At 44.2% G+C, this 26,932-nt stretch overlaps 1 protein-coding gene across 2 annotated transcripts; it reads left to right on the forward strand.

Moving 5' to 3' along the window:
* Window positions 1–98: 98 nt before the first annotated feature.
* On the forward strand, window positions 99–26,932 carry LOC120978827 (protein SSUH2 homolog). Of its 2 annotated transcripts, XM_040407192.1 has the most exons (14): window positions 99–229; window positions 2,060–2,173; window positions 11,132–11,233; window positions 13,280–13,375; window positions 17,462–17,540; window positions 18,110–18,239; window positions 18,317–18,377; window positions 22,722–22,846; window positions 22,921–22,983; window positions 23,094–23,173; window positions 23,406–23,498; window positions 26,138–26,243; window positions 26,464–26,568; window positions 26,648–26,932. In XM_040407192.1, exons 1-14 carry the CDS (start codon window positions 217–219, stop codon window positions 26,786–26,788), a joined length of 1,308 nt encoding a protein of 435 aa, XP_040263126.1. In that variant the 5' UTR covers window positions 99–216; the 3' UTR covers window positions 26,789–26,932. The 2 variants fall into 2 exon arrangements, with proteins under 2 accessions (XP_040263126.1, XP_040263128.1); XM_040407194.1 differs by lacking the exon at window positions 23,094–23,173 and having other exon boundaries at window positions 22,722–22,983.

Genomic DNA, 26,932 nt, shown 5'->3' on the forward strand with positions numbered 1-26,932 from the left:
AGTTCAGTAATTGCTATTGCACTTCCTCCATTATTGCACAAGGATGGTGCAAGCCTCACACTACAAGTGACCAGTGAGCGTTACATTGTGTCAGGGTCTAGTCTCCAAAAGAAGCTGCCACAAACTACTTACCTGTATCGGAGTCCAAGCCCGTCATAAGAAACTACAACTCTCAGCATAGCACATAATAGTGGTCTGCCTCCTGTGGCTACAGACATGGATGAATCAGGTACCTGTATACTATTAAGCCTCTTTCACATGGGCGTTGAGGGGAAAGGTGCGGGTGCGTTGCGGGAACACGTGCAATTTTTCCGTGCGAGTGCAAAACATTGTAATGCGTTTTGCACTCGCGTGAGAAAAATCGGCATGTTTGGTACCCAAACCTGAACGTCTTCACAGAAGTTCGGGCTTGGGATCGGTGTTCTGTAGATTGTATTATTTTCCCTTATAACATGGTTATAAGGGAAAATAATAGCATTCTGAATACAGACTGCATAGTAAACTAGCGCTGGAGGGGTTAAAAAAAATATATAATTTAACTCACCTTAATCCACTTGCTCGCGCAGCCGGCATCTCTTCTGTCTTCTTCTTTGCTGTGTGCAGGAAAAGGACCTGTGGTGAGGTCACTCCGGTCATCACATGGTCCGTCACATGATCTTTTACCATGGTGATGGACCATGTGTTGACCGGAGTGACGTCACCACAGGTCCTATTTAGCAAAGAAGACAGAAGAGATGCCGGCTGAGCGAGCAAGTGGATTAAGGTGAGTTAAATTATTATTATTATTTTTTTGACCCCTCCAGCGCTATTGTACTATGCATTCTGTATTCAGAATGCTATTATTTTCCCTTATAACCATGTTATAAGGGAAAATAATAATGATCGGGTCTCCATCCCGATCGTCTCCTAGCAACCGTGCATGAAAATCGCACCGCATCCGCACTTGCTTGCGGATGCTTGCGATTTTCACGCAGCCCCATTCACTTCTATGGGCCCTGCGTTGCGTGGAAAACTCACAATATAGAGCATGCTGCGATTTTCACGCAACGCACAAGTGATGCGTGAAAATCACCGCTCATGTGCACAGCCCCATAGAAATGAATGGGTCAGGATTCAGTGCGGGTGCAATGCGTTCACATCACGCATCGCACCCGCGCGGAATACTCGCCCGTGTGAAAGGGGCCTTAGGCTAGGGCTACACGGCGACGTGTGTGAAAGAAAAGTCACGCCACATTTTTTATAAGGATAGTCAATGGTGTCGCACTGCGACATGCAATATGCTGCAACTGCGACACGACCGTTGCAAAAATGCCTGTGCGACTGTCGTATCACCAATATCGCATGTCGCAATGCGACACCATTGACTATCATTATAAAAAATGTTGTGTGACTTTTCTGCGACATGTCGCAATGTAGTTGCACCCTTTGGGCTCATGCACACAAATGTATTTTCTTTCCGTGTCCATTCAGTTTTTTTTGCGGACCGTTTGCGAAACAATTTATTTCAATGGGTCCACAAAAAAGTTACTTTGTGTGCATTCCATTTCCGAATGTCTGTATTTCCGTTCTGCAAAAAAAAAATAGAACATGTCCTGTTATTGTCCGCATTATGGACAAGGATTGTACTGTTCTATTAGGGGCCAGCTGTTCCGCTTTGCAAAATACGGATTGCAAACGGACGTCATCCGTATTTTTTGCGGATCCATTTTTTGCAGACCGCAAAATACATACTGTCTTGTGCATGAGCCCTTTTTGTCTCGTGACACATGTTGTGTAGCCCTAGCCTAAAGAATGTTTCTTCTTTCATTTGGTCTCATGCATAACGATTTGTAAGTATAGTTTGGGATTCGGAAACCATTAGAACTCAAGATCTCTGCTTGCTGTTAGCGAGTAGAAAGATTTATAATTATATCCAGTAATACTTCTCGCAGTATGATACCTCATCTAGATGATCCTAAACAGGCTGGACTCCATAATAATACATTTTACCTGCGCTGATACATTGTAACATGTGAGATTTCCAGACGCATGCCGATTACTTATATCGATTCCTCCTCAGGTTCTGAGCTCCACCCTGCAGGGTCCTCCGATCCAGAAGCTCCAGTCAGTGTGACTACCCTCAAGGATGATAAATCTAATGAGGCTGATTGTCCCAAATATGAAGACTTGGAAGGTAATTATAACTAATCACTTTTGAAAAACAGCAATGCTGCACTTAATGGGATTGTCCAGGTTTTCGGAGACGGCTCCACACTTGAAAGATTCAAATCAGCTGACAAACGAGAGATTGCACATTTATCGGCTGATTGGAGGCTCGATTATACAGGTCTGAAAAAGCCTTAATGACCAGACACTTTCTCGTGATATCTGCGCACGCTTGTTGGACTAACAAAGTAATTTTTTTTTTTTTTTTTTTTTTACCTTACACATCGGGCATTTTTTTTTCTTTTTTTTTAAACTGTGCAAAGGGTTTTAAAAAGTAATTTCAAACTATAGTTCCTTATTCTTTAAATATGCAAACCGAAAAAACCAAAATAAATTATTAAAATGAGTTCCCTATTTTGTGAGGTTTGGATATTTCATGTGTATAGTTTCATGTGAATCAGGCGATAATGGCGACAGTTTTGGTTGCCATTTTTTTTCTTTTATATGTGTTTTATTTTTTATCATTCTTTTCATATATTTTTGAAACATAATATGTCCCCCAAGAGGTCATTGAAAGACATCTAGGGACACTAACACTGTTTTTGTTTTTTTTTGTTATTTCTACAATTTTTCTTTATATTGTGCTCTTTACTTTTTTAAAATCTTTTTATATTTTAATAGATTTTTGCCACATAATATGTCCCCCAAGAGGCCATTGAAAGTTCTCTGGGGGGGGGGACAAAATACTCACACTTTTTTTTTGTATTTTGTACTATTTCCCCCACTTACAAGGGAAAACAGCCCTCTATGGGAGCTTTTTACAAGGCAGAGGTGATCAGGGTCTGCTAAGACCTTGCAGCTCTTCTCTGCCCCTGAGACACCCGATGATCACAAGCCTAGTCGCTTCCTCTATTCACTGCATAGTGCTCATTATGTGCCATGAACCAATATGAGGAGAAGGCAAAAGCTGTATGTGAGGAATATGGATTATTATTTAATGTCAGCCATGTTCCCACACCAGCCATCTGCTGTCAGATACCAGAGGTAGTGAACTCCTCAGGGGGCCCTGCTTCAAAGCCCAGCCAAATGGCAGAGGACTTCTAGAAGGCCACCTTTGTTTGCATCTTACACCTCTACTCCAGCCAGCCAGGAACCCAGCTAATTGAACAGGAAAAACCTCTCTGCAGGGAGTCTAAGCTATTCACCACTTCAATCAGATTATCAGACATATTGGAACCGGCGATTCATTAGTAATTATAAATCGCCCGTCCATCACAGACATAAACCAGATACATATTTGTGTCCCTGTAGCCATGATGAACATGCCCATGGTCATTGTTTGGTGGTGGCATGCCCGGGAGGGGAGACATACATATCTCCCCACAGAAACCAACTGACGGTACCATCTTGGACTGTACTGGTAGCCGGAACCCAGGCGGATCCATTGGTCCTAGAACCACCTCCCTGCGACATTCTGGTCTGGAGCCATGAGTCGTAATCAGTTTTGTGGCTCATTTGCTGCCAGCCACAGCAGAGGGGGAGTGGACCCCTCCCGGAGACTAGGAGGGGAGGGGCCGGCTACAGGTCAAAAGGCTTGTGCCAGCAAGCGAGTGCTTCTTTTCTCTGAAGGGAGGTCACATCGTGCCATGTGTTTAGAGGGACCTGCTGACATCACTGCTTCCCATGTGACTACAGCTAAGAACTTATCACAACCCAAAGGACTATACCTGGTAAACTGTCCCTTTTGTTCTGCTTAACCCTGTTTGCTTAACCCACACAAACACTCAGAGAGAGACTGAACCAGCACCGTTGGAATATCAATCGCAGCTATTTGAAAGACAGTGTATCAAAACATTTTTCCATTAAACCCAATAACGACCCGAGTAAGCTGCTACTAACACCAATAGATTGGATCCCTTACTTATATGCCCAATTATGCAAGAAAGAAATGTTTTGGATATTTTGCTTTAACACCTTGGCCCCCTTTGGGCTTAACGAGGCTCTTGAGTACTGTAATTATTGAATCCCTCATGCTTCCACTTCCTTGACATAAACAGGGACCTAATAAGCAAGAATTTGTACAAACATGTTTATTGCTATACAGCTGTTATCTATATATTTTCCAATTTTCTCTATTTGTACTTTTATTGCTTCCGAGTAATATCATACATATACTGTATGTCTTCTTTGCTGAACATATGCACCATAATCATCGGAAGCGCTAATTACACCTAGCCTCTTTTGATATTAATTATAGATCTCATAAATAAGTCGGGCTCAACCCCCTATGATCTTTTTGATCATTTTACTATTGGATCATTTTATCATTTATTAGACATGATATTTTATAAGAGTTAATTTTGGCACAGAAGTGAGCCAGGTCTGATATAAGTGTATTTATTTATTTATTCTAATTTCCCTTAATATTATTCATTCATCATTAATTTTATTTTACTAGTAGTAAGAAAGATAATAATTTATTATTAATGTGATGACTATTATACACTGCTCAAAAAAATAAAGGGAACACTTAAACAACACAATGTAACTCCAAGTCAATCACACTTCTGTGAAATCAAACTGTCCACTTAGGAAGCAACACTGAGTGACAATCAATTTCACATGCTGTTGTGCAAATGGGATAGACAACAGGTGGAAATTATAGGCAATTAGCAAGACACCCCCAATAAAGGAGTGGTTCTGCAGGTGGTTACCACAGACCACTTCTCAGTTCCTATGCTTCCTGGCTGATGTTTTGGTCACTTTTGAATGCTGCCGGTGCTTTCACTCTAGTGGTAGCATGAGACGGAGTCTACAACCCACACAAGTGGCTCAGGTAGTGCAGCTTATCCAGGATGGCACATCAATGCGAGCTGTGGCAAGAAGGTTTGCTGTGTCTGTCAGCGTAGTGTCCAGAGCATGGAGGCGCTACCAGGAGACAGGCCAGTACATCAGGAGACGTGGAGGAGGCCGTAGGAGGGCAACAACCCAGCAGCAGGACCGCTACCTCCACCTTTGTGCAAGGAGGAACAGGAGGAGCACTGCCAGAGCCCTGCAAAATGACCTCCAGCAGGCCACAAATGTGCATGTGTCTGCTCAAACGGTCAGAAACAGACTCCATGAGGGTGATATGAGGGCCCGACGTCCACAGGTGGGGGTTGTGCTTACAGCCCAACACCGTGCAGGACGTTTGGCATTTGCCAGAGAACACCAAGATTGGCAAATTCGCCACTGACGCCCTGTGCTCTTCACAGATGAAAGCAGGTTCACACTGAGCACATGTGACAGACGTGACAGAGTCTGGAGACGCCGTGGAGAACGTTCTGCTGCCTGCAACATCCTCCAGCATGACCGGTTTGGCATTGGGTCAGTAATGGTGTGGGGTGGCATTTCTTTGGAGGGCCGCACAGCCCTCCATGTGCTCGCCAGAGGTAGCCTGACTGCCATTAGCTACCGAGATGAGATCCTCAGACCCCTTGTGAGACCATATGCTGGTGCGGTTGGCCCTGGGTTCCTCCTAATGCAAGACAATGCTAGACCTCATGTGGCTGGAGTGTGTCAGCAGTTCCTGCAAGACGAAGGCATTGATGCTATGGACTGGCCCGCCCGTTCCCCAGACCTGAATCCAATTGAGCACATCTGGGACATCACGTCTCGCTCTATCCACCAACGTCACGTTGCACCACAGACTGTCCAGGAGTTGGCAGATGCTTTAGTCCAGGTCTGGGAGGAGATCCCTCAGGAGACCATCCGCCACCTCATCAGGAGCATGCACAGGCGTTGTAGGGAGGTCATACAGGCACGTGGAGGCCACACACACTACTGAGCCTCATTTTGACTTGTTTTAAGGACATTACATCAAAGTTGGATCAGCGTGTAGTGTGTTTTTCCACTTTAATTTTGAGTGTGACTCCAAATCCAGACCTCCATGGGTTAAAAAATTTGCTTTCCTTTTTTTTTTTTTGGTGTGATTTTGTTGTCAGCACATTCAACTATGTAAAGAACAAAGTATTTCAGAAGAATATTTAATTAATTCAGATCTAGGATGTGTTATTTTTGTGTTCCCTTTATTTTTTTGAGCAGTGTATATTGGCTGTATAATCACTAGGATATTTATTGATTAGTAAGAGAACGTACTTTAGTCCTATAAATACCTTCTACATGTAAATAGGTTTCTTTACTAAGTTATATCATATATCATTTATATGCAATTAGCATTAGATCAATGGATATATCCAAAGTCCATTGTTACTGAGCAGTTTCACAATGTTTTTTCTTTATATACAGTACAGTCCAAAAGTTTGGACACACCTTCTCATTCAAAGAGTTTTCTTTATTTTCATGACTATGAAAATTGTAGATTCACACTGAAGGCATCAAAACTATGAATTAACACATGTGGAATTATATACATAACAAACAAGTGTGAAACAACTGAAAATATGTCATATTCTAGGTTCTTCAAAGTAGACACCTTTTGCTTTGATTACTGCTTTGCACACTCTTGGCATTCTCTTGATGAGCTTCAAGAGGTAGTCCCCTGAAATGGTTTTCACTTCACAGGTGTGCCCTGTCAGGTTTGATAAGTGGGATTTCTTGCCTTATAAATGGGGTTGGGACCATCAGTTGCGTTGAGGAGAAGTCCGGTGGATACATAGCTGATAGTCCTACTAAATAGACTGTTAGAATTTGTATTATAGCAAGAAAAAAGCAGCTAAGTAAAGAAATGAAGGCCAGTCAGTCAGCCGAAAAATTGGGAAAACTTTGAAAGTAAGGGCTATTTGACCATGAAGGAGAGTGCTGCGCCAGATGACCTGGCCTCCACAGTCACCGGACCTGAACCCAATCGAGATGGTTTGGGGTGAGCTGGACCGCAGAGTGAAGGCAAAAGGGCCAACAAGTGCTAAGCATCTCTGGGAACTCCTTCAAGACTGTTGGAAGACCATTTCAGGTGACTACCTCTAGAAGCTTATCAAGAGAATGCCAAGAGTGTGCAAAGCAGTAATCAAAGCAAAAGGTGGCTACTTTGAAGAACCTAGAATATGACATATTTTCAGTTGTTTCACACTTGTTTGTTATGTATATAATTCCACATGTGTTAATTCATAGTTTTGATGCCTTCATAGTCATGAAAATAAAGAAAACTCTTTGAATGAGAAGGTGTGTCCAAACTTTTGGTCTGTACTGTATATACTCAGCATATTATTTTATGTTTTACTGTCACTTTCATAAATTTATTTCTATTTAGCCATTTCTCTCCTAGGTGAGGAAGCCCCGATGCATCCCAGTATGGAACGCTCATGTCACAGGACGCCGGCAATGTGCTTCTCCTCTCCTGCGCCGCCGGCACCCTGGTGTGACACGGCGGCAGACATGCACGCCGCGTCCTGCCGTAGCACAGAGCGGGGAGCCGCTCTGCGTCTTGGTTGCTGGGTTAACGGGGGGCGGAGTGCGCCCCGGCCGCACGCTTCCTCTCTGTGCGGCCGGCGTCCCCCGTTCCCATGGTAATGGTCAAGGGTCTGAGCGCCGAGCTGGGCACTCGGCGCTCGGCTACAGACATGGTGGGGGGTCTTGTGGCGCAGGCCACGTCACATTACCCCTGCCCTTCAGTATATAAACAGGCAACCTGCTGGCCACAGGTTGCCTGTGATTAATTGTCCTAGGCTATTTGCTATTGTGTTGCCTGCGCTATCTGGATTTTGACCGATGCCTGTTTTTGACCCGCTACTGCTTGCTCCTAGTTCCTGACGTGACCTCTTGGCTTGACCTTCGGCTTGTGACCTGACATGTTCTTGTTCATTCCTGTGTACTGACGCTACCTCCCGGTTTTTGACCCTTTGGCTTGTATACGGACGCGTCTTGTTGTTCCTCCGTGTTGAATCGACCTTACTGTAGGAACCCCCGGCTTGCCAGCCGCCCGTACCCTCTTCGCCTAGCTTTGTCTATTACGGTGTCACCGCTCCGCCCGCTATTCTGTCTCTGTCCTCTCTGTCTCTACCGCACTTATTGAGGTCAGGGACCGCCACCCAGTTGCGCTCCATTACCTAGGACAGGAAAGTGCAAGTAGGTAGGGACAGAGACGTGAGTGGCAGACACGGGGTGCACTTACTCCCTTCCTATCCGCTACGTGAGAGCTCACTCCAACTCTAGTGTGCGCCGCCTCCACCCTCTATTCCTAATAAGGTGCGCACCACAACTACTTCCCCATACATCGCGATGCGATCCAGGCTGGAGCGCATCGCAAACCAGAAAAATATCCGGCTAACCTAGAGGCCACAGCCAGTCCCCCTTATAGGAAGTCCATACATCGCGATGCATTCCAGGGTGGATATCACCGCGAATAAGTAGATTACCCGGCTAGCCTAGCGGCGGTGCATTCCAGGCTGGAACGCACCACGATTTTTTCTTTCGATTCATTAATACTTGGTCCTAGTGTGTACTCCTCGTACTTTATCATATATTTCCCTCACTTTCCTCCTCAATAACAGGATGATTAGTTATTTATCCACCTATTACCCATTTTTTCATTAGATTATCTTAATATTTGAAAACTTCCTGTTTCTGGCCTTAATGGTCATGTGACCAGGAGAAACACCACATGGAACTCATCTAACAAATGAGGTAGACCTCCCTCTATATAACTGTGAGTTTTTTCTTGTTATGTTATGTTTGTCTATATGCTCCTGATGAAGGGGACCTTTATGTAATCCCCAAAACGTATCGAGCTCTTATTTAATAATAAAAAAAAGCATCCTTTATGTGGAAGTCCTCAAGTTCATCTGTTCAACAAGGACAGGGTGTACAGTCGTGGCCAAAAGTTTTGAGAATTACATAAATATTGGAAATTGGAAAAGTTGCTGCTTAAGTTTTTATAATGGCAATTTGCATATACTCCAGAATGTTATGAAGAGTGATCAGATGAATTGCATAGTCCTTCTTTGCCATGAAAATTAACTTAATCCCCAAAAAAACTTTCCACTGCATTTCATTGCTGTCATTAAAGGACCTGCTGAGATCATTTCAGTAATCGTCTTGTTAACTCAGGTGAGAATGTTGACGAGCACAAGGCTGGAGATCATTATGTCAGGCTGATTGGGTTAAAATGGCAGACTTGACATGTTAAAGGGAGGGTGATGCTTGAAATCATTGTTCTTCCATTGTTAACCATGGTGACCTGCAAAGAAACGCGTGCAGCCATCATTGCGTTGCATAAAAATGGCTTCACAGGCAAGGATATTGTGGCTACTAAGATTGCACCTCAATCAACAATTTATAGGATCATCAAGAACTTCAAGGAAAGAGGTTCAATTCTTGTTAAGAAGGCTTCAGGGCGTCCAAGAAAGTCCAGCAAGCGCCAGGATCGTCTCCTAAAGAGGTTTCAGCTGCGGGATCGGAGTGCCACCAGTGCAGAGCTTGCTCAGGAATGGCAGCAGGCAGGTGTGAGCGCATCTGCACGCACAGTGAGGCGAAGACTTTTGGAAGATGGCCTGGTGTCAAGAAAGGCAGCAAAGAAGCCACTTCTCTCCAAAAAAACATCAGGGACAGATTGATCTTCTGCAGAAAGTATGGTGAATGGACTGCTGAGGACTGGGGCAAAGTCATATTCTCCGATGAAGCCTCTTTCCGATTGTTTGGGGCATCTGGAAAAAGGCTTGTCCGGAGAAGAAAAGGTGAGCGCTACCATCAGTCCAGTGTCATGCCAACAGTAAAGCATCCTGAGACCATTCATGTGTGGGGTTGCTTCTCATCCAAGGGAGCGGGCTCACTCACAATTTTGCCCAAAAACACAGCCATGAATAAAGAATGGCACCAAAACACCCTCCAACAGCAACTTCTTCCAACAATCCAACAACAGTTTGGTGAAGAACAATGCATTTTCCAGCACGATGGAGCACCGTGCCATAAGGCAAAAGGGATAACTAAGTGGCTCTGGGACCAAAACGTTGACATTTTGGGTCCATGGCCTGGAAACTCCCCAGATCTTAATCCCATTGAGAACTTGTGGTCAATCCTCAAGAGGCGGGTGGACAAACAAAAACCCACTAATTCTGACAAACTCCAAGAAGTGATTATGAAAGAATGGGTTGCTATCAGTCAGGAATTGGCCCAGAAGTTGATTGAGAGCATGCCCAGTCGGATTGCAGAGGTCCTGAAGAGAAGGGCCAACACTGCAAATACTGACTCTTTGCATAAATGTCATGTAATTGTCGATAAAAGCCTTTGAAACGTATGAAGTGCGTGTAATTATATTTCACTACATCACAGAAACAACTGAAACAAAGATCTAAAAGCAGTTTAGCAGCAAACTTTGTGAAAACTATTATTTTTGTCATTCTCAAAATTTTTGGCCACGACTGTATATTCATCTTACAGGCGATCTCCGCGGGGGAGGTTAGTGGGACGGGTGTCTTGAGTTTATCCTGTCCGTCCTCCTCCCCGGTGACTGACCTTACCTGCTCCTCAGGGGCGGCGTAACGTCATGCTGTGATAACCAGTGACCATACCGTATCTCGCTGGCTCTACGTAGTTGACGTCCGACGTCCAGCGCTGTACGGCGCTTTGGTCAGAAATATAACGCTGATTACATAATCAGCTGTGTTTCTGTCTATCAGGACTGGGGCCGCAGACTGTGGCTCTGTAACATCCACGTGCTGTCCGCATCTGTATGTCCGTTCTGAAAATAATAGAACATGTCCTATTCTATTATTAAAGTCAATGGGTCCACAAAAAAATGTGGACGGCTCAGAGACAGTATCCGTATTTTGCAGATCCACGCTTTGCGGACCACAAAATGGATACTGTTGTGTGGATGAGGCCTAAGTCAGCCATAGATGTAATAGATGGATCCCCCATCATCTCTGATCCAATGATTTCCTTGTAGTTCCTTCATCATTTACTGCATTCTGATCAGGAGAATGACGGCTGAATGAGACCCCGACCACAAAACGCTAAACTACTAATCGTGATCTAATCACCTCCTCTTTAGGTTCTGAGCTCCAACAAACAGATGGTCAAACCAGTGTAATAGACCTGAAGGACGATGAATACCAGGGAAAAGATTGTCCCAAATCTGAAGAGCTAAACCACGGTAATTATAACTGATGCAGCAAAATAAACATAATACATACATTACTTATCCTGTACTGATCCTGAGTAACATATTGTATTATACTCCAGAGCTGCACTCACTATTCTGCTGGTGCAGTCACTGTGTACATACATTACTTATCCTGTACTGATCCTGAGTTACATCCTGTATTATACTCCAGAGCTGCACTCACTATTCTGCTGGTGCAGTCACTGTGTACATACATTACTTATCCTGTACTGATCCCGAGTTACATCCTGTATTATACTCCAGAGCTGCACTCACTATTCTGCTGGTGCAGTCACTGTGTACATACATTACTTATCCTGTACTGATCCTGGATTACATCCTGTATTATATTCCAGAGCTGCACTCACTATTCTGCTGGTGGAGTCACTGTGTACATACATTACTTATCCTGTACTGATCCTGAGTTACATCCTGTATTATGCTCCAGAGCTGCACTCACTATTCTGCTGGTGCAGTCACTGTGTACATACATTACTTATCCTGTACTGATCCTGAGTAACATATTGTATTATACTCCAGAGCTGCACTCACTATTCTGCTGGTGCAGTCACTGTGTACATACATTACTTATCCTGTACTGATCCTGAGTAACATATTGTATTATACTCCAGAGCTGCACTCACTATTCTGCTAGTGCAGTCACTGTGTACATACATTACTTATCCTGTACTGATCCTGAGTTACATCCTGTATTATGCTCCAGAGCTGCACTCACTATTCTGCTGGTGCAGTCACTGTGTACATACATTACTTATCCTGTACTGATCCTGAGTAACATATTGTATTATACTCCAGAGCTGCACTCACTATTCTGCTGGTGCAGTCACTGTGTACATACATTACTTATCCTGTACTGATCCTGAGTTACATCCTGTATTATGCTCCAGAGCTGCACTCACTATTCTGCTGGTGCAGTCACTGTGTACATACATTACTTATCCTGTACTGATCCTGAGTTACATCCTGTATTATGCTCCAGAGCTGCACTCACTATTCTGCTGGTGCAGTCACTATGTACATACATTACTTATCCTGTACTGATCCTGAGTTACCTCCTGTACTATACTCCAGAGCTGCACTCACTATTCTGCTGGTGCAGTCACTGTGTACATACATTACTTATCCTGTACTGATCCTGAGTTACATCCTGTATTATGCTCCAGAGCTGCACTCACTATTCTGCTGGTGCAGTCACTGTGTACATACATTACTTATCCTGTACTGATCCTGAGTTACATCCTATATTATACTCCAGAGCTGCACTCACTATTCTGCTGGTGCAGTCACTGTGTACATACATTACTTATCCTGTACTGATCCTGAGTTACATCCTGTATTATACTCCAGAGCTGCACTCACTATTCTGCTGGTGCAGTCACTGTGTACATACATTACTTATACTGTACTGATAAGAAGTTTCATCCTGTATTATACTCCAGAGCTGCACTCACTATTCTGCTAGTGCAGTCACTGTGTACATACATTACTTATCCTATACTGATCCTGAGTTACATCCTGTATTATACTCCTGAGCTGCACTCACTATTCTGCTAGTGCAGTCACTGTGTACATACATTACTTATCCTGTACTGATCCTGAGTTACATCCTGTATTATACTCCAGAGCTGCACTCACTATTCTGCTGGTGCAGTCACTGTGTACATACATTACTTATCCTGTACTGATCCTGAGTTACATCCTGTATTATACTCCAGAGCTGCACTCACTATTCTGCTGGTGCAGTCACTGTGTACATACATTACTTATCCTGTACTGATCCTGAGTTACATCCTGTATTATACTCCAGAGCTGCACTCACTATTCTGCTTGTGCAGTCACTGTGTACATACATTACTTATACTGTACTGATCCTGAGTTACTTCCTGTATTATACTCAAGAGCTGCACTCACTATTCTGCTGGTGCAGTCACTGTGTACATACATTACTTATACTGTACTGATATGGAGTTTCATCCAGCGACTACACTTCCACCGGTTCTGTTCTTCACTTTTCAGGGTTCAGTGATCTGAATGCATCAATCACCATACAATCCCTCAAGGAAGATGAATCTGAAGGAACTGATTGTCCCAAGTATGAAGACATAAAACTCGGTAATTATGACTTATTTGAAGATACAGAGATGCTGCACTTAAAGGGATTGTTCAGGAATATAAAGAATATTTTTTTATTTTAGACACAGCGCCGCTCTTGTGCATGTGGACATGTCAGCTACTGCAGCTCAGTCCCAGACACAATGATGGCTCACACTATATAATGGAACATTTTGAAATCTTTCTCTTATACTTTGTTTCACTTCCTCACTGAGGTTAAGATTTCTGCTTGTGGCCAATGAATGGATGGATACATTCAGGGTCATAACTAAAAAATGCTGGGCCCCATATAAAATCTCTGAATGTATCAGAAATTGTATCTACAGGATCAGACTTGTATCTACAGGATCAGCGCAGACTATGACTTGTATCTACAGGATCAGCGCAGACTATGACTTGTATCTACACGATCAGCACAGACTATGACTTGTATCTACAGGATCAGCACAGACTATGACTTGTATCTAGAGGATCAGCACAGACTATGACTTGTATCTAGAGGATCAGCACAGACTATGACTTGTATCTACAGGATCAGCGCAGACTATGACTTGTATCTACAGGATCAGCACAGACTATGACTTGTATCTACACGATCAGCACAGACTATGACTTGTATCCACAGGATCAGCACAGACTATGACTTGTATCTACACGATCAGCGCAGACTATGACTTGTATCTACACGATCAGCACAGACTATGACTTGTATCCACAGGATCAGCACAGACTATGACTTGTATCTACAGGATCAGCACAGACTATGACTTGTATCTACAGGATCAGCACAGACTATGACTTGTATCTACATGATCAGCACAGACTATGACTTGTATCTACAGGATCAGCACAGACTATGACTTGTATCTACACGATCAGCACAGACTATGACTTGTATCTACAGGATCAGCACTGACTATGACTTGTATCTACAGGATCAGCACAGACTATGACTTGTATCTACACAATCAGCACAGACTATGACTTGTATCTACAGGATCAGCACAGACTATGACTTGTATCTACAGGATCAGCACAGACTATGACCTGTATCTACATGATCAGACTATGACTTGTATCTACACGATCAGCGCAGACTATGACTTGTATCTACAGGATCAGCACAGACTAGGACTTGTATCTACAGGATCAGCACAGTCTATGACTTGTATCTACACGATCAGCGCAGACTATGACTTGTATCTACATGATCAGACTATGACTTGTATCTACACGATCAGCGCAGACTATGACTTGTATCTACAGGATCAGCACAGACTATGACTTGTATCTACACGATCAGCGCAGACTATGACTTGTATTTTCAGGCTTCTACCTTGTAAGCCTATTAATATTGTTCATGGTGAGTTCTCACAACTGTTTCCGTTTTGCAGTCTGTGTGCATCCCTCACATTTTTTACAGCCCCATTAAAACGATGCCTATACTTGTCTTCAAAACCAACAAGATCAGGACATGTTGTATAATTTGCGGCTCTGCTCAGTGGTGACATCAAAGTGCTGTTCGCATTGTTTCTGACTCTGTGAAAATGAAGGGGTTCATGTGAGATCCTCAAAAATTGGATGCAGATCAAAAATACGGTCGTGTGAATGCAGCCATGTTTGCAGTCAATGCCTCATCGCCTTGTCTACTTGCGCGATCTGCTTTTTGAACTGCGGAAAGCATCTGGTTGGTTTATCCCTCGGCCGGAGATTCCACCAGAGATGAGGCGGCAGTGTCGTAGCTGCAGAGCCGGTGAAGAGAAGAGGGTACAAACCCCATGTCTCTTCCATCATCATGGGCAACGTGCAATCACTGGCAAACACAATGGACGAACCCCGGCTGTGTCGCGGACACAGAGAGAGTGTAGTGGGTGAGTTCTGTGGAGTCCTGGCTGAATCAGAACGTTCACCAGTTTTCACCTGAGCAGATTTACCATGGTGGATGGACAGAGTGTAGGTGCCCAGGGGCGGCGTTCAGTGTGTAGGTGCCCAGGGGCAGCGTTGAGTGTGTAGGTGCCCAGGGGCGCCGTTCAGTGTGTAGGTGCCCAGGGGCGGCGTTCAGTGTGTAGGTGCCCAGGGGCGACGTTCAGTGTGTAGGAGCCCAGGGGCGCCGTTCAGTGTGTAGGTGCCCAGGGGCGGCGTTCAGTGTGTAGGTGCCCAGGGGCGGCGTTCAGTGTGTAGGTGCCCAGGGGCGACGTTCAGTGTGTAGGAGCCCAGGGGCGCCGTTCAGTGTGTAGGTGCCCAGGGGCGGCGTTCAGTGTGTAGGTGCCCAGGGGCGGCGTTCAGAGTGTAGGTGCCCAGGGGCGGCGTTCAGTGTGTAGGTGCCCAGGGGCGGCGTTCAGTGTGTAGGAGCCCAGGGGCGCCGTTCAGTGTGTAGGTGCCCAGGGGCGGCGTTCAGTGTGTAGGTGCCCAGGGGCGGCGTTCAGTGTGTAGGTGCCCAGGGGCGGCGTTCAGTGTGTAGGTGTCCAGGGGCGGCGTTCAGTGTGTAGGTGCCCAGGGGCGGCATTCAGTGTGTAGGTGCCCAGGGGCGACGTTCAGTGTGTAGGAGCCCAGGGGCGCCGTTCAGTGTGTAGGTGCCCAGGGGCGGCGTTCAGTGTGTAGGTGCCCAGGGGCGGCGTTCAGTGTGTAGGTGCCCAGTGGCGGCGTTCAGTGTGTAGGTGCCCAGGGGCGGCGTTCAGTGTGTAGGTGCCCAGTGGCGGCGTTCAGTGTGTAGGTGCCCAGGGGCGGCGTTCAGTGTGTAGGTGCCCAGGGGCGGCGTTCAGTGTGTAGGTGCCCAGGGGCGCCGTTCAGTGTGTAGGTGCCCAGGGGCGGCGTTCAGTGTGTAGGTGCCCAGGGGCGACGTTCAGTGTGTAGGTGCCCAGAGGCGGCGTTCAGTGTGTAGGTGCCCAGGGGCGGCGTTCAGTGTGTAGGTGCCCAGGGGCGGCGTTCAGTGTGTAGGTGCCCAGGGGCGGCGTTCAGTGTGTAGGTGCCCAGGGGCGCCGTTCAGTGTGTAGGTGCCCAGGGGCGGCGTTCAGTGTGTAGGTGCCCAGGGGCGACGTTCAGTGTGTAGGTGCCCAGGCTGCTCTGCCTTCTTTTCACTTTACTCCTCCCCAGCCTCTTCCTTTGCCCGCCCTCCAAATCTCTTGCCTCATCGATAGGTCCGGACTTGGAGGGCGGGCAAAGGCAGAGACTCCCTTTAAAGCAGTTATTCCTAAGGTTTGACAATGAACCTTCATTCAGCCCCACTGTCTTCTGCTCCATCTCAAGGAGTCTCGCCTTCTAACACCTCTGGAAGACAACATGCACCACCATTTACATCTAAAAGGGGTCTGATAACATCTCAGGAGGACAACAGCCACCACAAGCTATGTCCCAATCTCCTCCAGCCCCATTATCTTCTGCTCCATCTCAAGGAGTCTCACCTTCTAACAACAGGCACCATCTTAAGTGGTCTCGCCTGATAACACCTCAGGACGACAAAAGGCACCACCATTTACATCTCATACCAATGAGCCTCCTCCACCCCATTGTCTTCTGCTCCATTTTAATGGGTCTCGTCTTCTCTCACCTCAGGATTACAGTCATTTAAATCCCATACATTCCTCGCCACTGGCATCTACACCTCATCTGATGACAATGTCCCTTCCCCCCACTCAGGACCAAGACAATGACCTATCCAGAGGTTCTCCCCCTACCTGCCCAGTACACAAGTCGTATGTTATGTTATTTAACCCCTTCAGGACCTTGCAATTATGCTATTTACTCTCTGCCCTCCTGGAGCCATAACTTTTTTATTTTTCCTTTTACATAGCAGAAGGGGGCTTGTTTTTTTGAGAGACAAGTTATACTTCCTAATGGCACCATTTGATAATCCTTAGGATGTGGTGGGAAGCTGGAAAAACTTCTAAATGAGTGGATTTCGGGGGAAAAACGGAGTACATTCCGTTTTTTTTGCGGAACCATTGAAATGGATGTTTCCGTATACGGACCGCAAAAAAAACGGCCCTGTAAACTGAAAAAAAAAATGGTCGTGTGAAAAGAGGCCTTATAGAGGAAGGATTATTGCAAGTATTTCCTGCTTGAGATGTCAATCTTTCACACTTGCAGATGGAGATTTTGAGCCCCCGCCTCCATACTTGCTGCCTGATTTCCCTCCAGCTCCTTTTCGAAAACCGATCACCATCCCGTAAGTGTCTGTAGGTTCATTGCTTGATTCCAATAAAGTAAAATTTGCCATCACAAATGTAGCTGCAACATTGTAGCAATCCGTGATGCTCTGTAGGTAGTGCTGCAGTGATGTGCTGTATGTATGTTTAACGGGAGGGGTTGCCATCGTTTATACAATGTATCTATTCCTTTAAAATAGAATACGTAATCACAAATGTAGCTGCAACATTGTAGCAATCCATAATGCTGTCTAAGTGGCGCTGCAGTGATATACTCTTTGCATGTTTTAATGGAGGGGTCGCCATTGTTTAAAACAATGTATCAATTCCTATAAAGTCGAATTTGGAATCACAAATGTAGCTGCAACATTGTAGCAATCCATGATTCCCTCTATGTGGCACAGCAGTTACATACTGTATGTGTGAGCCATCGTTTATACAATGTATCTATTTTATATTTATAAAATTACGTCATTTTTATGATTAAAATCCCTTCCCACAATATTGGAGGAATGTCCGGCCCGTGTACCGAGGACCAGATAAGTCGCATCCGTCCAGTGCTAAATTTTTTCGCTCATCTTTTCCGCAGCACATCGCTCATCTCAGAAGATGCCGCAAGACAAGCTTTACTGGAATACGCCACAAAGAAATGGTGCTACAGCACCGGACCCGCTCGGCAGATGATCCTCCGGGATTTCCAGCCTTTCAACACTTTTAGGGTGCATACGGGGTCAGGTGTTTGTTGGGACCAAAATTTTAATTGTTGCTTAACCCACCATCTCTGTCTGATATCTAGTATCGACTGGACACGTTCACTGAGACCAGGATATGTAAGTGGGTGTCTGAACCGCATTTTGGTAAGTGATACCCCAGACCGAGCCTTTACTACACCTCTGCACCCTAAAGGGGGGCAAAAACAAAGCACATGGTAAATCTCACGATACCTTCCAAAAAATAAAAAGCTCTCAATAGGCTTACAATTCACAGACTTCATCCTATGATCTGTTTTTAGAGCTGCTGATTGGCTGAAACGGGTCATGTGACTACAAAAGCAGGAAGGGCTTTCCCTTTGGCACCTCTTTTAGGGCTGTTTTATGGGTGCAATTGCAACCACTAGTGTATGTATGTAGTGTATTTATTAGAAGGTCACGCTGATGGCGTTATTTTGGGAGGGTTGACATACTGACGCGTTCCCTTTAAGAAGTCACCATATTGAATAGCAATGTAAGGATCCATCACTCACCTTGGTGACTACCCCGGCGGAGCACACGATCTAAGCATTTGGCTGAATATTGATTCTATGAGTAAAGAATAGATGTAGCATATCCCAGAAGAAAAGAAAAACCCAGCACTATCAATGTTGATTTCAAGCCGTAACTTTGTTATTCCGGTGGATACAAATATTACGGCCGTTCACATCACACGCGGTAAAAACTCGCGGTATTGTCACAAGACATGGAAACCATCAACATGTTGCTGTAGACAGATTTCATTTCGTATATATATTTAGTACTTGGAGTGGATAATGGTCGCCTGCTATGAATGGTTTGTGAGTCGGATAAGCTTATAACACCCCAGTATTACCTTGTTGTAATTCTTCCATGTTATTCAGTTTATTTGCATATTTATGATGAATATAAGGCTTTCAAAGAGGCAGAATGCTCTGGGAAATGAAACAATCTAAATAGTCACGACAGGATCCATCAACAACAGCTTTCTGATTGTTTCTATCTACTAAAATGTAGACATAGATCTATTACAGAAATGCTGGGTTATACATAGAAACCTAGAATGTGTCGGCAGATAAGAACCATTTGGCCCATCTAGTCTGCCCAATATACTGAATACTATGGATAGCCCCCGGCCCTATCTTATATGAAGGATGGCCTTCTGCCTATCCCATGCATGCTTAAACTCCTCCACTGTATTTGCAGCTACCACTTCTGCAGGAAGGCTATTCCATGCATCCACTACTCTCTCAGTAAAGTAATACTTCCTGATGTTACTTTTAAACCTTTGCCCCTCTAATTTAAACATAGAAACATAGAATGTGTCGGCAGATAAGAACCATTTGGCCCATCTAGTCTGCCCAATATACTGAATACTATGGATAGCCCCTGGCCCTATCTTATATAAAGGATAGCCTTATGCCTATCCCATGCATGCTTAAACCCCTTCACTGTATTTGCAGCTACCACTTCTGCAGGAAGGCTATTCCATGCATCCACTACTCTCTCAGTAAAGTAATACTTCCTTATATTACTTTTAAACCTTTGCCCCTCTAATTTAAAACTGTGTCCTCTTGTGGTAGTTTTTCTTCTTTTAAATATGCTCTCTTCCTTTACCGAGTTGATTCCCTTTATGTATTTAAAAGTTTCTATCATATCCCCTCTGTCTCTTCTTTCTTCCAAGCTATACATATTAAGGTCCTTTAACCTTTCCTGGTAAGTTTTATCCTGCAATTCATGTACTAGTTTAGTAGCTCTTCTCTGAACTCTCTCTAGAGTATCTATATCCTTCTGGAGATATGGCCTCCAGTACTGCGCATAATACTCCAAGTGAGGTCTCACCAGTGTTCTGTACAGCGGCATAAGCACTTCACTCTTTCTACTGCTTATACCTCTCCCTATACATCCAAGCATTCTGCTGGCATTTCGTGCTGCTCTAATTCATTGTCTTCCCACCTTTAAGTCTTCTGAAATAATTACTCCTAAATCCCTTTCCTCAGATACTGAGGTCAGGACTGTGTCAAATATTCTATATTCTGCCCTTGGGTTTTTACGCCCCAGGTGCATTATCTTGCACTTATCCACATTAAATTTCAGTTTCCAGAGTTCTGACCATTCTTCTAGTTTTCCTAAATCCTTTTCCATTTGGCGTTTCCCTCCAGGAACATCAACCCTGTTACATATCTTTGTGTCATCAGCAAAAAGACAAACCTTACCATCGAGGCCTTTTGCAATATCACTTATGAAGATATTAAACAAAATCGGTCCCAGTACAGATCCCTGTGGAACCCCACTGGTAACATGACCTTGTTTTGAATGTTCTCCATTGACTACCACCCTCTGTTGTCTGTCACTCAGCCACTGCCTAATCCACTCAACAATATGGGAGTCCATGCTCAATGACTGCAGTTTATTGATAAGTCTTCTATGTGGGACAGTGTCAAAAGCCTTACTAAAATCTAGATATGCGATGTCTACTGCACCTCCACCGTCTATTATTTTAGTCACCCAGTCAAAAAAATCTATAAGATTTGTTTGACATGATCTCCCTGAAGTAAACCCATGTTGTTTTTCATCTTGCAATCCATGGGATTTTAGATGTTCCACAATCCTATCCTTTAATAGGGTTTCCATTAATTTGCCTACTATTGATGTCAGACTCACTGGTCTATAGTTGCTCGATTCCTCCCTACTACCTTTCTTGTGAATGGGCACGACATTAGCCAATTTCCAATCTTCCAGGACGACTCCTGTTACTAATGATTGGTTAAATAAATCTGTTAACGGTTTTGCCAGCTCACCACTAAGCTCTTTTAATAATTTTGGGTGTATCTCATCAGGCCCCTGTGACTTATCTGTCTTCACCTTAGACAGCAAACTTAGAACATCTTCCTCTGTAAAGATACATGCATCAAACGATTTATTAGTCATTCTTTCTAGTGGAGATCCTTCTCCTTTTTCTTTTGTAAAAACTGAACAGAAGTATTCATTAAGGCAGTCGGCTAGCCCTTTATTCTCTTCTACATACCTTCCGTCCTTTGTTTTTAATTTAGTTATTCCTTGTTTTAATTTCCTTTTTTCATTTATATATCTGAAGAATGTCTTATCCCCTTTTTTCATAGACTGAGCTAGTTTTTCTTCTGCCTGCGCTTTAGAAGTTCTTATAACTTGCTTGGCCTCTCTCTGCCTAATCTTGTAGATTTCCTTATCTTCATTGCTCTGGTTTTTTTTATAATTACAAAATGCTAGCTTTTTATTTTTAATGATTTGGGCCACTTCTGCTGAGTACCACAGTGGTCTCTTCCTTTTTTTGCTTTTACTGACAAGTCTAATGCAATTTTCTGTTGCCTTCAATAATGCACCTTTTAAGTAGTCCCATTTCTCCTGGACTCCATGTAATCCGTTCCAGTCTGATAAGGACTCATTTATGACTAATTTCATTTTTGAAAAGTCTGTTTTTCTAAAATCTAAAACTTTTGTTTTTGTGTGGTGGGACTCTTTCACAGTTCTTATATTAAACCACACTGACTGGTGATCACTAGTTCCCAAGGTTTCGCCTACAATGACATCATATACCGAATCCCGTTTGTGAATACCAAATCCAAAATGGCCTCCCTCCGGGTTGGCTCCTCAACCACTTGTTGTAGAGATAACCCCAGTAGGGAATTTAGAATATCTGTACTCCTGGTAGAACTTGCTATTTTGGTTTTCCAGTTTATATCTGGAAGATTGAAATCTCCCATAATGATAACTTCTCCTTTCATTGTCATTTTAGCTATTTCTTCAACTAGTAGATCATCTAGTTCTTTAACTTGACCAGGTGGTCTATATATCACACCTACACGAGTTACTGCATGGTTAGCAAACTGCAACGTAACCCAAACTGACTCTATGTTGGCCTCACCAACTTGTATTAGGTTAGATTTAATGCTATCTTTCACATACAGGGCCACTCCTCCTCCTTTCTTGCCTTCTCTGTCTCTTCTGTATAAAGAGTACCCTGGTATGGTTATGTCCCAGTCATTTCTTTCATTAAACCATGTCTCCGTAACAGTCACTAAATCTACATTCTCAGATGCCATTATTGAATCAAGTTCATTGATTTTTTTACCTAAACTGCGAGCATTTGTAGACAGGACTATGTCCTCTTGTAGCAGTTTTTCTTCTTGTAAATCTTCTCTCTTCCTTTACCGAGTTGATTCCCTTTATGTATTTAGCAGTTTCTATCATATCCCCTCTGTCTCTTCTTTCTTCCAAGCTATACATGTTAAGGTCCTTTAATCTTTCCTGGTAAGTTTTATCCTGCAGCGTTTTATAGTTACAGCGTTTTATAGTTAACGATGGGGGGAGTTGTACATTATTTGATCTATTTCCTGTACTATAGAGTGATATAATGGTGCAGCGCACGATACATTGTGTCTATGATGAAACCATTTCTATTACAATGTGTACAGTAAGCTTTTCTATGGACAGGTGGAGAAGTCGACGGTCCTGAAAATGGTCTAGCACCTAACGCTTGGGATCTGCCAGCGGAGCCCCCATGCCTCTTCCGGAACGCGGAGCATTGCATGCCGCTGCCGCACACGGCCTCCGTGCAGGTAGAGAGGACGACACAACGTCAGGTCCAAGTCAGTAACAAGCTCAGGGTTATTTCTAAGTTTCCTTTCCACAGACCTGCTCAGATTGTGGCGGTCGCGGCAGGAACACATGCATACTGTGCTATGGGGCTGGTCGGGTAAGTAGACATGACAATGAGGGTGCTCGTTGGATGGGAAACACATGAATCATGGGGGACTGGTAAACCGCGTTCAGTATGGTTATCATAATGCCTGGTTCACTCCGCAGAGAACATGTGTATCCTGTGGAGGATGCGGCCGCAGTAATAACCAGATGTGCTTCGCTTGTAGTGGAGTGGGACGTAACACGTGAGTGGAAAGTTACTGGGGACCCTACATTAAAATATATTGATACCGCAGCGGTGCGAATGAGCCAGTAAAGAGCTCTGCTATGTGAGCAGGAGCCCATGTATGCAGAAACTGCACCATAGACATCAACAAGATAGGGACACATGGCTCAGACTGATCAGTGTATGGCGGTATGTGCACCACTGTGTGCACTACACATGATATCACCTTGCTTACCACTCTCCACCTACAGATGCATATCGTGTGGAGGCTCCGGGTACCAGCAATGTTTTACCTGCTGCAGTAAAGGAGAAGTCGTCCGCTACATACTACTAACAGTGAAATGGTACGAGCACAACACAGCCATCATCGTATGTTATGTATAGAAATAATTTTATAATGCTGCACATATTGCACCCAGAGCTGTATATACGGTGCAAGTTGCAAGGTCAGTTCACATCACCATTTCTATACACTATAGTGATCTCTGATACAGCCTATCTTCCAGTGGATGGCGCTAGGAGAAGCTTACCATAAGCTAGGTATCACATGTAGTGAGCTCTCAGTAGAGATGGCTGTATAATCTGTATGTAGTGAGCTCCCTCTAGTGGTGGCTGTATAATCTGTATGTAGTGAGCTCCCTCTAGTGGTGACTGTACAATCTGTATGTAGTGAGATCCCTCTAGTGGTGGCTGTATAATCTGTATGTAGTGAGATCCCTCTAGTGGTGGCTGTATAATCTGTATATAGTGAGCTCCCTCTAGTGGTGGCTGTATAATATGTATATAGTGAGCTCCCTCTAGTGGTGGCTGTATAATCTGTATGTAATGAGATCCCTCTAGTGGTGGCTGTATAATCTGTATGTAATGAGCTCCCCCTAGTGGTGGCTGTATAATCTGTATGTAGTGAGCTCCCTCTAGTGGTGGCTGTATTATCTGTATGTAGTGAGCTCCCTCTAGTGGTAACTGTATAATCTGTATGTAGTGAGCTCCCTCTAGTGGTGGCTATATACTCTGTATGTAGTGAGCTCCCTCTAGTGGTGTCTGTATAATCTGTATGTAGTGAGCTCCCTTTAGTGGTGGCTGTTTAATCTGTATGTAGTGAGCTCCCTCTAGTGGTGGCTGTATAATCTGTATGTAGTGAGTTCTCTCTAGTGGTTGCTGTATAATCTGTATGTAGTGAGCTCCCTCTAGTGGTGTCTGTATAATCTGTATGTAGTGAGTTCTCTCTAGTGGTTGCTGTATAATCTGTATGTAGTGAGCTCCCTCTAGTGGTGGCTGTATAATCTGTATGTAGTGAGTTCTCTCTAGTGGTTGCTGTATAATCTGTATGTAGTGAGCTCTCAGTAGAGATGGCTGTATAATCTGTATGTAGTGAGCTCCCCCTAGTGGTGGCTGTATAATCTGTATGTAGTGAGCTCCCTCTAGTGGTGGCTGTATAATCTGTATGCAGTGAGCTCCCTCTAGTGGTGGTTGTATAATCTGTATGTAGTGAGCTCCCTCTAGTGGTGGCTGTATAATCTGTATGTACTGAGCTCCCTCTAGTGGTGGCTGTATAATCTGTATGTAGTGAGCTCCCTCTAGTGGTGGCTGTATAATCTGTATGTAGTGAGCTCCCTCTAGTGGTGGTTGTATAATCTGTATGTAGTGAGCTCCCTCTAGTGGTGGCTGTATAATCTGTATGTAGTGAGCTCCCTCTAGTGGTGACTGTGTAATCTGTATGTAGTGAGCTCTCTCTAGTGGTGGCTGTATAATCTGTATGTAGTGAGCTCCCTCTAGTGGTGGCTGTATAATCTGTATGTAGTGAGCTCCCTCTAGTGGTAACTGTATAATCTGTATGTAGTGAGCTCCCTCTAGTGGTGGCTGTATAATCTGTATGTAGTGAGCTCCCTCTAGTGGTGGCTGTATAATCTGTATGTAGTGAGCTCCCTCTAGTGGTGGCTGTATAATCTGTATGTAGTGAGCTCCCTCTAGTGGTAACTGTATAATCTGTATGTAGTGAGCTCCCTCTAGTGGTGGCTGTATAATCTGTATGTAGTGAGCTCCCTCTAGTGGTGGCTGTATAATCTGTATGTAGTGAGCTCCCTCTAGTGGTGGCTGTATAATCTGTATGTAGTGAGCTCCCTCTAGTGGTAACTGTATAATCTGTATGTAGTGAGCTCCCTCTAGTGGTGGCTGTATAATCTGTATGCAGTGAGCTCCCTCTAGTGGTGGCTGTATAATCTGTATGTAGTGAGCTCCCTCTAGTGGTGGCTGTATAATCTGTATGTAGTGAGCTCCCTCTAGTGGTGGCTGTATAATCTGTATATAGTGAGCTCCCTCTAGTGGTGGCTGTATAATCTGTATGTAGTGAGCTCCCTCTAGTGGTGGCTGTATAATCTGTATGTAGTGAGCTCCCTCTAGTGGTCGCTGTATAATCTGCATGTAGTGAGCTCCCCCTAGTGGTGGCTGCATAATCTGTATGTAGTGGGGGCTGCATAATCTGTATGTAGTGGGGGCTGCATAATCTGTATGTAGTGAGCTCCCTCTATGGCTATGTGATGGAAAAGGGATTATTAATCAAGATTCAAAATAATTAGATTTATAAAAAAAAAAATGTTGGACCTGCATTATGAACATGCATTAACCCATTTATTGCTGTACACCACCAGACATAACTCCACTATATTATACTGTTTTGTATATGCTTCGCTGAGCTGACACTGTTTATAGGAGCACTCTGCTGGCTGTACAGTATGGCAGTGTTATTTATGTACGCAGTATGCTATCATTGTGAGCAGTATAGCTGCTGTGTCTGCACGCACTGTATGGGGGGGTTGGCAATTTTTTTAATGCACTTTATAATGAGGGCACTGCCCATACTTGTGCTCCCTGCCTGACAGTACCTGCAGACACCTCTGCTTGCATCTGTATCTCAGGATGATGGTTTGTTAATTACAAGTCCAGAAAATGAACACAATTTTTTGATCTTTTTCTTTTGCTTCAGGGAAAACCACAATTTTGAGTTTATCGCCGACCACAAATCAGATTTTAAATCTAAACGTTTCAAGAAAGTGACAGGAGAAAATATCTTCTCTGATGAGCAGCAAATGGTGAGATACTGGGGTCCCCTCCTTAAAGGGGTATTCCTACTATATGAGGTGTAACATCTGGGGAAGGAACCTCAACCAGCGGTAACAATGTCCCTTCCTCCACTAATTATCGTCTTTTACAACTTCCTTTTATTCATCTTGCTAATTAGAAAGTTGTGATAAGTTTATGTTCAGTTCCTGCCTTGTCTCTCATAGAACTTTTCTTCCCATTTTTCTGCAGGTGACGCCTGTCACCAGTTTTCCTGAACCGTCTATCAGCGAAGCATCGGAAAATGTGATTTCTCAGCATCTCGCTACGTTCACAAACAGTAAAATACAGCAACAGGTGCGTGATGTCATCATAAGAGCTGCAACAATGTATCCTCATATGTGCGTCTGATACAAAGTGTCATCTCCTCCCACAGAGACACAGCATTGAATGGCTGCCGCTCACCAGAGTGACCTACACCTGGCACAACGCCGAATACGATTACTATGTGTATGGGACAGAGAACAAAGCGTATGCCAAAAACTATCCCCGAAAATGCTGCTGTACAATCATGTAACCACAGGAGGAAAGATAGGCAGATAGATAGACAAACGGATGGGCGGAAGGACAGGCAGACGACAGATAGGATACTTTCACACGAGCGTATTGAAATCCACCAGTATTCTGGCTCTTGATTAGGCCTTATGCACATGGCCGTTGG

This window comes from Bufo bufo, chromosome 9, assembly GCF_905171765.1.
Source record: "Bufo bufo chromosome 9, aBufBuf1.1, whole genome shotgun sequence".
Lineage (NCBI taxonomy): Eukaryota > Metazoa > Chordata > Amphibia > Anura > Bufonidae > Bufo > Bufo bufo.

Bases quoted from the DNA above. Each gene is read 5' to 3' on its own strand.
- LOC120978827 (XM_040407192.1), top strand. The intron at 13,376-17,461 runs GTAATTATGACT...TCACACTTGCAG, and splicing joins GTATGAAGACATAAAACTCG to ATGGAGATTTTGAGCCCCCG. The intron at 18,240-18,316 runs GTGCATACGGGG...TCTGATATCTAG, and splicing joins AGCCTTTCAACACTTTTAGG to TATCGACTGGACACGTTCAC.